The sequence below is a fragment of the Prionailurus bengalensis genome, chromosome A1, assembly GCF_016509475.1.
Source record: "Prionailurus bengalensis isolate Pbe53 chromosome A1, Fcat_Pben_1.1_paternal_pri, whole genome shotgun sequence".
NCBI classification, from domain to species: domain Eukaryota; kingdom Metazoa; phylum Chordata; class Mammalia; order Carnivora; family Felidae; genus Prionailurus; species Prionailurus bengalensis.
Window position 1 is genome coordinate 158,297,121 of NC_057343.1, and position 12,752 is coordinate 158,309,872.

The 12,752-nt window shown below is 37.4% G+C and overlaps 1 protein-coding gene across 2 annotated transcripts; it reads left to right on the forward strand.

Annotated features, from left to right (window-relative positions):
• Window positions 1-5: 5 nt before the first annotated feature.
• RFESD (Rieske Fe-S domain containing) lies at window positions 6-11,717 on the forward strand. 2 transcript variants are annotated; one of them, XM_043593930.1, is made up of 4 exons: window positions 6-114; window positions 9,432-9,607; window positions 9,765-9,799; window positions 11,428-11,717. In XM_043593930.1, the coding sequence occupies exons 2-4, from the start codon at window positions 9,433-9,435 to the stop codon at window positions 11,689-11,691; spliced, it is 474 nt and encodes a 157-aa protein (XP_043449865.1). In that variant the 5' UTR covers window positions 6-114; window position 9,432; the 3' UTR covers window positions 11,692-11,717. The 2 variants fall into 2 exon arrangements, with proteins under 2 accessions (XP_043449865.1, XP_043449874.1); XM_043593939.1 differs by lacking the exon at window positions 6-114 and having other exon boundaries at window positions 9,413-9,607.
• The last annotated feature ends 1,035 nt before the right edge of the window (window positions 11,718-12,752 follow it).

A 12,752-nucleotide genomic window follows, 5' to 3' on the forward strand; every position in this document is an offset into this window, starting at 1 on the left:
GCTTGCCCCGCCCCGCGGAAGCTCCGAGCCTCCGTCGGAGGCCTGGCTCCCGCAGGAGAGTCACGAGGCCTCAGCTGCTGGCAGGACTTGCGGAGGCGGAGCAAGGGACTAAAGGTAAATTCACTCTCGCGGCGGGGTTGGGCGGGGCTCGGGAAAGCCGCTGTTTCCGGCCGGGCTGCGGGCCTCAGGTCGGGCTTCCGCCGGCAGCGCCGGCGGTGGCCTGCAGCTGGTGGGGCGTGCTGTCGTCTGGCCTATGCTCCCGGCCCTTCTGAGCGCTGTGGCTCTGCTAGGAGTCGGCTCGCGTTCGTTAACCGTTAATCTCCGGACTGGCTTCCGCCCAGTCACAGCGAGGCCCTTCGAGCTTGTTCACCTTACAGTCTGGGCCCACCCGCGACCTGCCGCCTGTGTGGGGCAGGCGGGGCGTTTTTAACTAGCTTTCCTGGCCTCTATGCGTACTAAATCTGCTCCGCGGTTTCTGCAGCCCAGGCCGTGGTAGATACTCGTCTCCTGAAGTCTGTAGGCGCAACAGTCCAGAACCTCTGGACAGCCACGTGTAGCCTGTGCCCGGGGTTCCTGAGTGCCTCTCCGTATAACTACTGTAGAAGGTCTTTACTAAGGTGTTAAATACACTTTCAAGTCGTGCGTTAATTTGTCAGAACTGGAAGGGCCTTAGAGATGACAGCTAACATGGTTAGAGCGTTTCCCATGGTCCGGTCCTGCTATAAAACACTTGATTTGTAGTGAGCATTCATTTCTCTCCGCATCCCTATGTGGCAGATCATTCTTACAGACGTGCAAACTGCAGCACAGGGAAATTAAGCAACTTGCCCCAAATCACGCAGAGCCAGGATTCAAACCGAGATGAACTCACCAGTGATTACAGATTTCTAATAGCAGGGATGATGGTAGTAAATTCCAGAGCAGCTACATGACTTTATTAAATGATTAGGGAACTATTCCGCTTTAAACATCTGTTGATGCTACGTGACATTAGCTTTCCTAAAGTAAAAAAAATTCAGAACCATGTTTGGTGATAAACGTACATCTATGTATATATGTATGTACACAGATATCTTTTTTTTGCTAAAAGGCTTTGTACCTTTAAGACAGTTTACTTGCAGGCCACGTGTTTTTATAAACCCATGGATGCTGCTTAGATGAAATGTTAAGATGTATACACTGTGTTCACTGAACATAGACTCAGAAGATGTAGGTTTGAATCCTGAGTGCTACTTTGTGGGTTTTGAATCCTGACTGCTACTTTTGTTAAAGGGGATCTTTTACCCTTAGTTTCCTAATCTGCAAGATAGGTATACTGCTTACCCCTTGGAGATAGTGAACTCCTGTATGCAAACAGTCCAAGTGGGTGGCCACTCACTGAAGGATAACTAGTTTTATCTATAATATTCTGCCATCCAAAGAGATGCAAAACTAATATCTAAGGCTGGTCTCTTCTCTGAACCTAAAAACAAGGGTGTCACCCTGGAGCTATGCATTCTGATAATGTGTAGGTCAAGGCTCCAGACTTAGTAAAAGCACCTTTGTCAGAGATCAAGAGGAATAACAAGTAAGTTCTTTTAATTTCATGTCTCTTTTGTCTCCAGTGTCTTATGGAAACTTATTTATTTTTTTAATTTAACCTGAATGGATTCCCTATGCTGGAAAAGTATCTAATAGAGACTGAGGATCTATTGAACTAATCTGTAATTTTATATAGTGTTAGCACCTTTAGAAACCTATTTTAGGCACGGGCCAAAAAAATACTTCTTAAGGAGGAAAATGGAACAAAATGGCTAAATTTTTCAGAAGTGACTTTGCTTGATCTAGTCCCCAAACAGCACAGACCGGTTAACTTTTCACTTTCTTTTTAGTTAAGATTCTGCTATCTTAAAGTAGACTCAAAATGAGGAAATGTATGGGAGCATATGAATAGTGCATCAAAGTAACAGTAATTAAGGTGAATACATTGACTCTTATTATTGTCTGAATGGACCATGATATTCACAATATTTAATTAAGAATAATGTGGATGTTAATTATAAATATTACTAGCTATCATAAATACATATGATCATTATTTGAAGGGTATGATAATACTTTCCTAAGCAAAAAGCAAGACTGTAATCATAGTTCTCTGAAACCTTTTATCATTTAGCCCAGCGTTCTCTGCTCATTTCTTATCAGCTTGTGCAAAGTTCACTGCAGTTTTCCTTGGTTGGGGTGCAAACCCTGCTAAAACTGTATGTTCGAAGAGACTGAAACTTGAGGAAGGATTGTATTGGGTTCTCATTTCTTTGGAAGTCTGGAGAACTTAATTAACTTTTCATGCTGCACATTTCATATATTTTACTTGCTTGATACTAGTATTTCTTTTCTAACTTTTTGCCTGGACAAAGAAAACTAAATATTCATTTATTGCCCCTTTCTAGTGCCAAGTTTTTAAAGAAGCTGAACAAAATTCTCTGTCCATTCATGATCTTTCTGCAGAGGCACGTTTTCTGAGGATAGAAAGTGCCATTTTATCCCGTTTCTTGGTTTTTGGATCATCTATTACATAAATGTAAAGTAGGATACAACTTATAAGCTAAAAGAGTAATTTTAAATATAAGACTAAATGTTACATTTTTAGGCATTTAAGAAATTTTGTGTTTTCTATCCCCTTGATTTTCTTTATAAATTTACTCTATCTGCATGTATCCATCAATGATATATTGCTTTGTTTTGCCCATTTTTGCACTTGGTAAAAATAGAAGCATACTCTGAATTCTTTAAAAATTGTTTTCCTTTAAAGTTATATTTTTGAAGTTAATCCAACTTGATGCATCCAGACATTTTTTACTGCTACATTGCATTCCATTGAATGAATGTGAAAATTCTCCATTCTACTGTTGATGCATTTTGAGTTTTTTCCCATCGTTTGCTGTTATAACCATTCCTGTGATTATCTCTTAGTGTACCTCTGCATGTTTCTCTGGAGTGTACTTAAAGGGGGATTAATGGATCGTGAATATGTTCGACTTTACTAGGTCATGCCAAATTGTGGTAGCACTAATTAATGTCATCACTATCAATTTCTCCATATCCTCACCAATACTTGCTATAATTTTTGCCACTCAATTGGATAGAAAATAGTATCCCATTTGTGACTTTGCTTTGCCTTTCTTTTACTTTTTCCTTCTGATGAGGTGGAGCATCTTTACATGTAATCACTGGCCATTTACACTTTCTCATCTATGCAATGTTTGTGTCTTTTGCCCATTTGTGTGTGTGTGTGTGTGTGTGTGTGTGTGTGTGTATGTGTGTGTGTGTGTTTGCACTTTACTGGTATAGTAAAGTCCTTCATACTTTCTGAGTCGTCATCCTTAGTCGGTTATACGTGTTGCAAACTCCACATTTCTTGTTTTTTTCTTCAGCCTATTTCAGTTCATCTGTTCCCTTTTATCTTATCTTTATTGCCCCTCTGTCTGTCCTGTCACAAAATGTGATAAAGGCTGCACATCCAATGCTGTGGAGTAAATACTACCACCTAAGAAATTTGTATACTTTGGGTACCTGCCAATATCGAGCAAAACAAGATAATTGTTTAGGGATGTGGTTATCCAGCCTTCTGTTAGCCACAGCTAATCCAGGAAATTATGGCATGGCCCTCATTGCCTTTTCTTAAAAATACTATATTTTTGGGTTTTTTTGTTATTGTGAAATGATTTTCAGTTTTTTAATTTGAGTATAGTTGACACACAATGTTACATTAGTTTCAGGTGTACAACATAGTGATTCAGCTTCTCTGTATGTTAGCTGTGCTCACCACAAGTGTAGCTACCATCTGTCACCATACAACACTATTACAATATTATTGACTGTATTCTCTCTGCTGTGCCTTTTATTCTCATGACTTATTCATTCCATAACTGGAGGTCTGTATCTCCCACTCCCCCTTACCAATTTTGCCATTCCCTAACCCCCTTCCCTTTGGCAGCCATCAGTTCTCTGTGTTTATAGGTCTGATTCTGCTTTTTGTTTCTTTGTTTATTCATTTGAGTGAAATCACATGGTATTTGTCTTTCTCAGTCTGATTTACTTATTGTGAAATAATTTTTTAAAATAGCATATGTTATGTTTTTCCATCATGTAAAAAGCAACTAGGTTAGTTAGAGCAGGAATTAACAGTGCAAACTTCAGAGTACAGACTTGACATTTCTATAATTTCCTAAGATTGATTTGTGTAATGCTTTCCTTTATACCTTGAATTCAAAGTTCCTTCCTGCCTCTCCTCATCAACACACATGCACACACACAAACATCCCTAATCCTACACCTCAGTTTTGGAGCGCAGGCTGATGTAATATCTAGTATCTATGTTCCTTGTGGCTCAGAATTACCCTTCTCAAAACAGTAGCCTGTGAAGTCCTTCATCTAAGGCTCTCTCCTAACACATTCACATGGAGATTTTTTACTTCTAAATAATAATTTCTGTTTTACAAACTTATCCATGCTCTTTTTCTCCCAACATTTCCAGACTTCCAATCAATCAGTCATACAAGATTAAATAAATATTTAGAAAAGTCATCAGAAAGCCTGGAGCCTCTGCGATAAAACACATATTCCCTCTTGTTGGGAGGAGATTGGGTCTACAGCTTATGACCATTCTAATCTATATTCATCAAGGTCCAAGTGCCCTTTTTAAAGAGGTTCCACAAGGGGCACCTGGGGGGGCTCAGTCATTTAAGCGTCCAATTTCAGGTCAGGTCATGATCTCCTGGTTCATGAGTTCGAGCCCCACATCAGGCTCTGTGCTGACAGCTCAGAGCCTGGAGCCTGCTTCGAATTCTCTGACTCCCTCTCTCTCTGTCCCTCCCCTGCTCGTGTGTGCTCTCTTTCTCTCAAAAATAAATACACATTTAAAGAAATTTTTAAAAGAATTTCCATATATGCATTTATATGTAAAATGTTAACCTAAGACGAGTGAAATCAAAATGGCAGTTTCCTGTTCTCAAGGAAAGTTACATCATCACTCTGTATAACTTCCTTTGAAATATGACAATATTACTGTATTTGAAGAGGAGGTAGATTAGGAAGGTTTGGTCATCTTCCTAAAATTAGAATATTTGAAGTTGACATGTGGTTTATAATTTTGTTAAATATCTTAAATTATAGGCAACTGTATTCTGTTTAACACCATGAGCATTCCATGGCAACCTTCCTTTGTTTAACAGCATCTGGGTCTCTACAACTATCATGGGCCATCACTTTGATTCACTTCCTTTCCTTTTCTATATGTAATTCCTTATCTTGTATCAGGCAGAGTTGGATACCTCTCACGTTATCTGCAGCTTTCTCATTTCCCAATCTGATGAAATCCATAAAATAATTAAATTGTTAAAATGGACCTGAAACTGGAAATGTTGAGTAAAACCTAGCCTTGCCACAACCTTTAGAATGGTTGTTACATTTTGTTTTGGAAGGCTTGTGTCAACATAAACATCTATTGAGACATTATGACTGAAGAGTTATTTTGGATTGAAAATGAACATATAAGCCATTTTTAAGGCTGATTGTGTGATTAATTTTGAAATAATAGCTCCTAAATGTCATACAGTGATGTATATAAATCATTATTTTGATTGAAGGGCTAGATCAGACCTATACAGAGAGCCAGTCTCAATATGAACAATATTGAAAGATTTCTTAGTCTTATTTTTCTCACCTTTCAATTTCTATATTTGGCCAAAAGGGTATTTAAGAATCTAATAGACAAACTTTAAAGATACTAGGAAGAAAATTAGTAATAATAATTCTGGATGTAAACTCTTACTTGGAATTTAACCACTATTTGATTTCTAGGAGAGTGGAGGTTAAGGAAATAAGGAAAATTACAAGGAGAAAAGTAGTCCAACCCTTCATGAAAGAACCAACCTTTTGGGACAATTTCCTAGGAAGTCCATATTTTCTTCATGTATTGTGTAATACACATAGAGGTGGCCAGCATTAGAATGGATTTCACCTCATTGCCTGCCTTCCTGAAGGCAGTGGATCACCACTTACTTATCATTTGAGGAAAATGTAGGACAGAAAAGTAAACACCAAGTGAATGTCATTTGATTAACAGTATATTGGACACATACTGGTCTTGCCTCTCTTCAGGCTCTCTTCCACTTGATCTTTAACTGTTGATGCACCTAAGGAATTATATTAGACCTGTCTGTACTCCCTCTCCAACTTACTCCATTGAATTCTGTAACTTTTCAACTCTCAAATTTCTCTCTCTTGTGATTTTCAACTCTAGTTTCATATATCCAACTGTAGACATGATATCTCTGTCTAGAGTCTTTTAGTTACACCAAACTCAGTATGTGCAAAATGTAGCTAGTTCTTGATTTTCCATTTCTGGAAATACCATTCCATTTTCAGTCTTTCCTATCATAGTTACAATCTCGCTGGTTGCACAAAACTAAAACCTGGGAGCTACCCTTATTTATTTTCTGTAGCTCCTTTATTCCTGTTCACAAGCCCAACCTCTCTGCTCTTACTCAGTTTCCTCACTATACAATTAAAATAATACCTTTTTATAGTAACATGTTAGGATATTAAATGAGTTAAGTAAATGTAAAGTCTTAAAACAGTACCTGACATTTAATTAGCACAGTGTAATTGTGGCTACTGCTATTGTTGTTGTTGTTGTTGTTACTTTTTCACCCCCACAAAATCAACACCCTGGTCCAAACCACCATATTCTGTCCTGTGGATCACTACAATAGCTTTCTGATTTCTGTGTTTCCACTCTTGTTTGGCTACAATCTATTGTCCACACAGCCAGGGCATTCTTTTAAAAACAGATCATGTCATCTCTGCCTGCTTTACACCCTTTAACGCATTCCCTTTGCCCCTACAATAAAATTCACACACAGTACTGCATGACCTGGCTCCTGTTTGTTTCACTAAGCTCACTTGTTATGGTCCGGTCTCCTATCTGTTCCTCATTAGCCAAGTCTCCTTTCCTCAGGTTTTCATATTTGTTGTTCCTCGGCCTGGAATGCTCTTCCTTCAGCTCTTAGAATGTCTGGTTCATTTGCATTTTTCAGGTTCTAGCTCAACTGTCATTTCAGAATCATCTTCCCAGCCTATTCTTTGCAAAATGGCCTCCCCTTTTCTCTCTCATATTACACAGTTAATTTTATTCATGGTTGTTATGGTACTGTGTAATTATATCATTTGTGTATTTGTTTACTGGTATTTATTTGTTGGTCTCACCAACTAGAATATAATATCTAGAAGAAAGAGACCTTATCTCTTTTACTTCCTTGAAGTGCTAGTCACATAGTACGTGTTGAGAAAATATTTGTCAAATGAATGATAATCTCTGACAAGAAAAGAGAACTTTGCAAAAGGAGAATCTGAAGATCTATTGTTGAAATTTTCTTTTCATCTTGTAATTCTGTGCTAAAGATTACTGTCAATAGTCCCTTCTTGAGAAATTTTCCCGCTTACTTTTTAGACATATATTCCTCCCTAAATAGATTACAGAGAAATTTGTCCATCAATGATCCAAAGAAAAAGTAGGTTGTGATTAGATGTTACCATGAACTTTTAGTTTCTTTCATATAATAAAGGGGTTGAAGTAGCCCTGCTCCAAGGTAATGGTCTGGGTACATACAAGATCTCATGCCCAAATGCTGTAGGCAGCCTCTTTTCTGTCCACTCACATTGGGGAGTGAGCTTGCCTTATGCCACTTGTGGAGCTGGACATTGTCTGGATAGTTGAAGGTTCCCATTCTCCACCAGAGGGCAGAAACCATGAAGGAATATCCAAAAATGCATTATTAAGAAATAAAAAGTAAAACTCTTTGAGTGGTCTCAGTTTGCGTTTTGTGATTTTTATTTCATTACATGCAAAGATTTAAAATATGCTCTTGCCTGGGGAAGAAAGCTGTTTGTCAACCCTAAGGTAATATTATATGTGGTTCTTTATACTTTTTGAAAGTTATAGACCACCACAATCTCTATCCTGAGAGGAAAAGCAGGAATGTTTCCAGAAAAATTGGTGATTACAACACTAATGGAAAGAGGGTGGCGAGAAGAAGAAAGATTTGGGGTTAGGAGTGAAGAAAGAAAAATACAGCAATTCTTGGCAAAACAGGATATATAGTTTTTTGTTTTGTTTTGTTTTCCAGAAACTGTCATAGAATAAAACTTAAATACTCCTCCTATGGGACGCCCTCAGGAAAATCCTCTACAGAGGCTGACACTCCTGACACTGATGTATCTTGATGTTTCCTTCTCACATGGAATTAACAGACTATGACTGTGTTTTTAAAGTATACAAAGGTCTCTTTGAAAGAGCTGCTTTCAAAGAAGTAGCCTAAACATCTGTGCTGAGAAAAAATATATTCAGAGTACCTGGAAATTCTCTACTAAAACTTCTTTGTTTAGAAATATAGGGGCGCCTGGGTGGCGCAGTCGGTTAAGCGTCCGACTTCAGCCAGGTCACGATCTCGCGGTCTGTGAGTTCGAGCCCCACGTCGGGCTCTGGGCTGATGGCTCAGAGCCTGGAGCCTGTTTCCGATTCTGTGTCTCCCTCTCTCTCTGCCCCTCCCCCGTTCATGCTCTGTCTCTCTCTGTCCCAAAGATAAATAAACGTTGGAAAAAAAAAAATTAAAAAAAAAAAAAAAAGAAATATATATACATATATTCTAACAATGTATACAATATATATACAATTCTAACAATATATATATATTCTAACAAAGTATGTACATATAATATATACATACATATATTAGAAATATATACTTCTATATATTACATACTTCTATAAATTAATTGAAGAGAAAGCCATCTCTTTGAATTCCCAACAAGGCAGAAGAAAGTAATGACAGTTTCTGAGTTAAGAAAATGTAATATGCCCATTCATACCTATCTCCTTATGGCAGAGTAGTTATCTGGTTGATTTCTAAGACTGGCTTTTCACTCCAGGCAAAATCAAATGAATCACCCTACCAAGATCTCAACCAAGAGATCCAAGACTGTTCAGACTATCAAAGAATCCTACCTTCAGAAGAAGGTTGAAAACAACACTGGTAACTGGCTGTTGTTTAGCATTGAATTGATAGGGAATAAAAGGACAATGAAACTTAACTCTTTGGGTCTTGGGACTTTGAAATACACACCTTACCCATTGAAATGAATCTAATATGAGTCCAGCGTCAAAGTGGGGAATCTCCCCTAATTTGGGCAAGCTTTAAGAGTCTCTAACTTGAAATTATGACCATGACCCAGTGTGTATAAATGTTTTATTTTGTATAGCTACCAAAAAAAACAAAAACAAAACAAAAACACCATCCATCAGTCTTAGAGAAATCAAACGTCTATTACAGTATGATTCTCTCCATAGCCAAACTAGTGAAGACTACTTGCTTTTTGTTTTGTTCGACTAGCATGGATCTTGATGGCTCTGAACAAGATCCTGAAGTGAAGGAATATTCTCCTGTCTGTGTTGGCAGAGAAGATGACATTAAAAAATCTAAAAGAATGACAGCTGTTGTCCATGATAGAGAAGTGGTCATTTTCTACCACAAAGGAGAATATCATGCGATGGATATTCGCTGTTACCGTAAGAGTTTATTTTTCATTTGTAAACCTTGTATTTGTTTACTAACCACAAAACTATCAAAATTTCAGGTGTTTTTTGTTTTTTTGTTTTTTTGTTTTTTTGTTTTTTTGTTTTTTTTTTTTTTAGTGACTAGATGTAATATTCAATTTCTTTTCAGACTCAGGAGGGCCTTTACATTTGGGAGAAATAGAGGTATGTAAAATCTATTCTCTACAAATTCACGTTTTATTTATATTGTCTCATTCTGTATGCAAAAAAATTGTATTTGAGTTTGAACTGTCTTTTAATGCTTTGAGTATAATTGCTAATATTCTAGGAATTTACAGTCCTACAATGTAGAGAAAACTATTTCACAGATAAATATGAGAAGTATGCATGTCTTCTGACCTAACAATTATACTCTGATATCTACCCTGCAGATATAATTGCACAAATGTTTAAGAATATATAAAGGAGAGGTTTACTGTGGCATTATTTGTCATAATGAAAAATTGAAGGCAACCTAAATGTTTTAACAATAGGAAACAGTTTCAATAAGCTATGAATAGCCATACTGTGGAAAACTGTGCAGCCACAAAATTAATGAGGCAGATTTTTGTGTGTTGGTATGGAGGGATGACAGCAGTATATCTTTGAGCAGAAAAAAGCAAGCCATAGAATAATATGTCTAATGAGATCCAATTTTTTAAATAAAAAGTAACATTCACTTTTTACTTTTTACTGCACAGTTTGATTTTTTTTGGTGATTATATATTACCTGTATAATGTAGTAAAAATGTGTGTATTTAAAAAAAATTTTTTTTTTAAAGGCTTATCTGAGGAGGGAATGGGGGAACTGTCTTACTTCCAAACTAGCTAGCTGCCTAATTTGTTTTCTACTTCATAAAACTGATTTCTCTCCCTCCTTCCCTCCCTCTCCTCCCTGAACAGTAAAAAATGAATGCTTAAACTTAGTGTTCCACTCTCTCTACACTTCATATCTACCTATTTCCACACCTGTCCTCATGTTAAAGGACATACATTATGAACATGAATGTATGAATTATGAAAATGTGAACGTTTGTTGACAGTTCTGTGGGGGTACAATATCAGCACTCCTGCACTTCTGGTGTAGAGAAAAAGGTAAGCACATGGTGATGATAATGTGAAAGAATTTCCCTGAGTTTTGGACCATAATGAGAGCTGTAAGACTTTGCTCCTCCAAGTGTGATCCATAGACCAGCAACACTGGCGTCACCTGGGAGTTTGTTGGAACCACAGAATCTTGTACCCTACCCTAAGCCTACTGAACTTAAACAAGATCCAGGTGATTCCCATGCTGTTTAAAATTTGAGAACCACTGACTTAAGACAGTTAAAAAGTTGAGAATTGACTGCTTTGAGTCACAGATCACTCTTCAGTTAACGTATACACTCATGCCTTTAGTAACCTTCTTAAATTTATATTTGAAGCTTACTGTGCTCCCAGCGGCTAGAGGAAATTCCTTTAGAAGCACTTGATGCCCTTGTCCCATTTCTGTCAAGGAAGTGACGTTCACATCTAATACATAACAGCATAGCTTCAGTCACATGGTGTAGTTGCCTGAGCTCATTTTCTGATACAGTTCTAACACGCTGGGTTTCTAATCAAATGCAAAAGTGACCTGATGACTGCTAAGATTAGGTTCTGCCTTATGCTGAATAATTTGTAAATGGAAGGAAAAAAGAGGAGCTGGCCTGTTCTTTAACCTGGTTATTCTGCAATAGAATCTGTTCTGAGTCTGAGATTTATTGTGAATGTTGGAAATGTCAGACTATTAAATCATTTATTTCCTTCCCCAGGAGTTTGACGGACGACCATGCATAGTTTGCCCCTGGCATAAATACAAAATTACTTTGGCAACAGGAGAAGGACTATACCAGTCTATAAACCCTAGAGATCCATCAGCAAAACCTGAGTGGTGCTCCAAAGGAGTAAAGCAAAGGATTCATACAGTGACAGTGGACAATGGGAACATTTACGTGACTCTTTCTAAAGAACCTTTTAAGTGTGACTCTGATTTTTATGCCACTGGAGACTTCAAAGTCATTCAGAGTTCTTTCTGATAAAATTATATGGCAATGAAAAATGGTGTGTGTGTTTGGAAAATATTTTTAGAATAACTTTGCTTCAATACCAAAGAGGATTAATTTTCCCAAAACAGGCACATTTATTACTTACTTTAAAAAAATCACATACATCTGAGCAGTTCAAAGTGATGTAAGGATTATTGTTAAGATCTATAGAATACATTTCACCCAATCCTCTGGACTGATTGGAACCTGAAGGTTATAGGTTTGGAATGTGCATTTTCAGGGTGAAAATAATTTGCAGTAACCACATTGAAAAAGGTAAAAATAAGATCTAATAAGAACCATTGGGGAGGGGGGTAATCCTTATTTTGATGTAGTAGACTTTATCTTGCAAAAGTTTTAATATATACAAACTAAACAAAATAGTGTAACAAACTCTCATCACCTAGCTTCAACAATTACCAGCATTCTTCCATTCTTATTTCCATTCTTATTTCACTGATACCTCCACACACTCTCCATCTCCCCTATTTATTATTCTTACTTTTTAAAAGTAAAATTTAAATACACTGAAATACTTAAATCTCAACTATTCAATATTTCTAAATAAATAGCAGACTTGTTATACTTTAAAAATGTCTCCAAAATGGGGTTGATTTACATGCTTCATTTAAAAATAAGAAACTTATTCAACACTTACATACAACACCTGGTGCTCGTCACAAGTGCACTCCTTAATCCTCATGTACTGCGCATTGAAACCACATAAATCTTGGCTCAGTTTCTCTCTGGTCAAGGCAGACACTCCTAAAGTAAGGAAGATACACACAGCTGCTTCCCAGACATGAAGGACGTGAAGTCTCTTACTCAGTGAGCCAAAGTACTGGGAGTGCCTAGATGAAATTGTCAAATAAAGGTGTTCTTTCTTTTTTCAGAATTTTGTGATGTGTGTAGAACTAAGCATTCCGTGTAAATGTTACAGAGAAGAGATATAGGATGTTCTTCCTCGGAGTCCTTTCTGCTGAGTTCACAGGCAGGGTTGATGTTAAATTGGTCCACCCTGTTTTTACATGCCAGTTATTTATGGCCAACAC

Excerpts from the sequence above, each read along its gene's own strand:
- RFESD (XM_043593930.1), top strand. The coding sequence starts at position 9,433 with ATGGATCTTGATGGCTCTGAACAAGATCCTGAAGTGAAGGAATATTCT. Across the intron at positions 9,608-9,764 it reads GATGGATATTCGCTGTTACC|ACTCAGGAGGGCCTTTACAT; the intron begins GTAAGAGTTTAT and ends ATTTCTTTTCAG. Across the intron at positions 9,800-11,427 it reads TACATTTGGGAGAAATAGAG|GAGTTTGACGGACGACCATG; the intron begins GTATGTAAAATC and ends TTCCTTCCCCAG.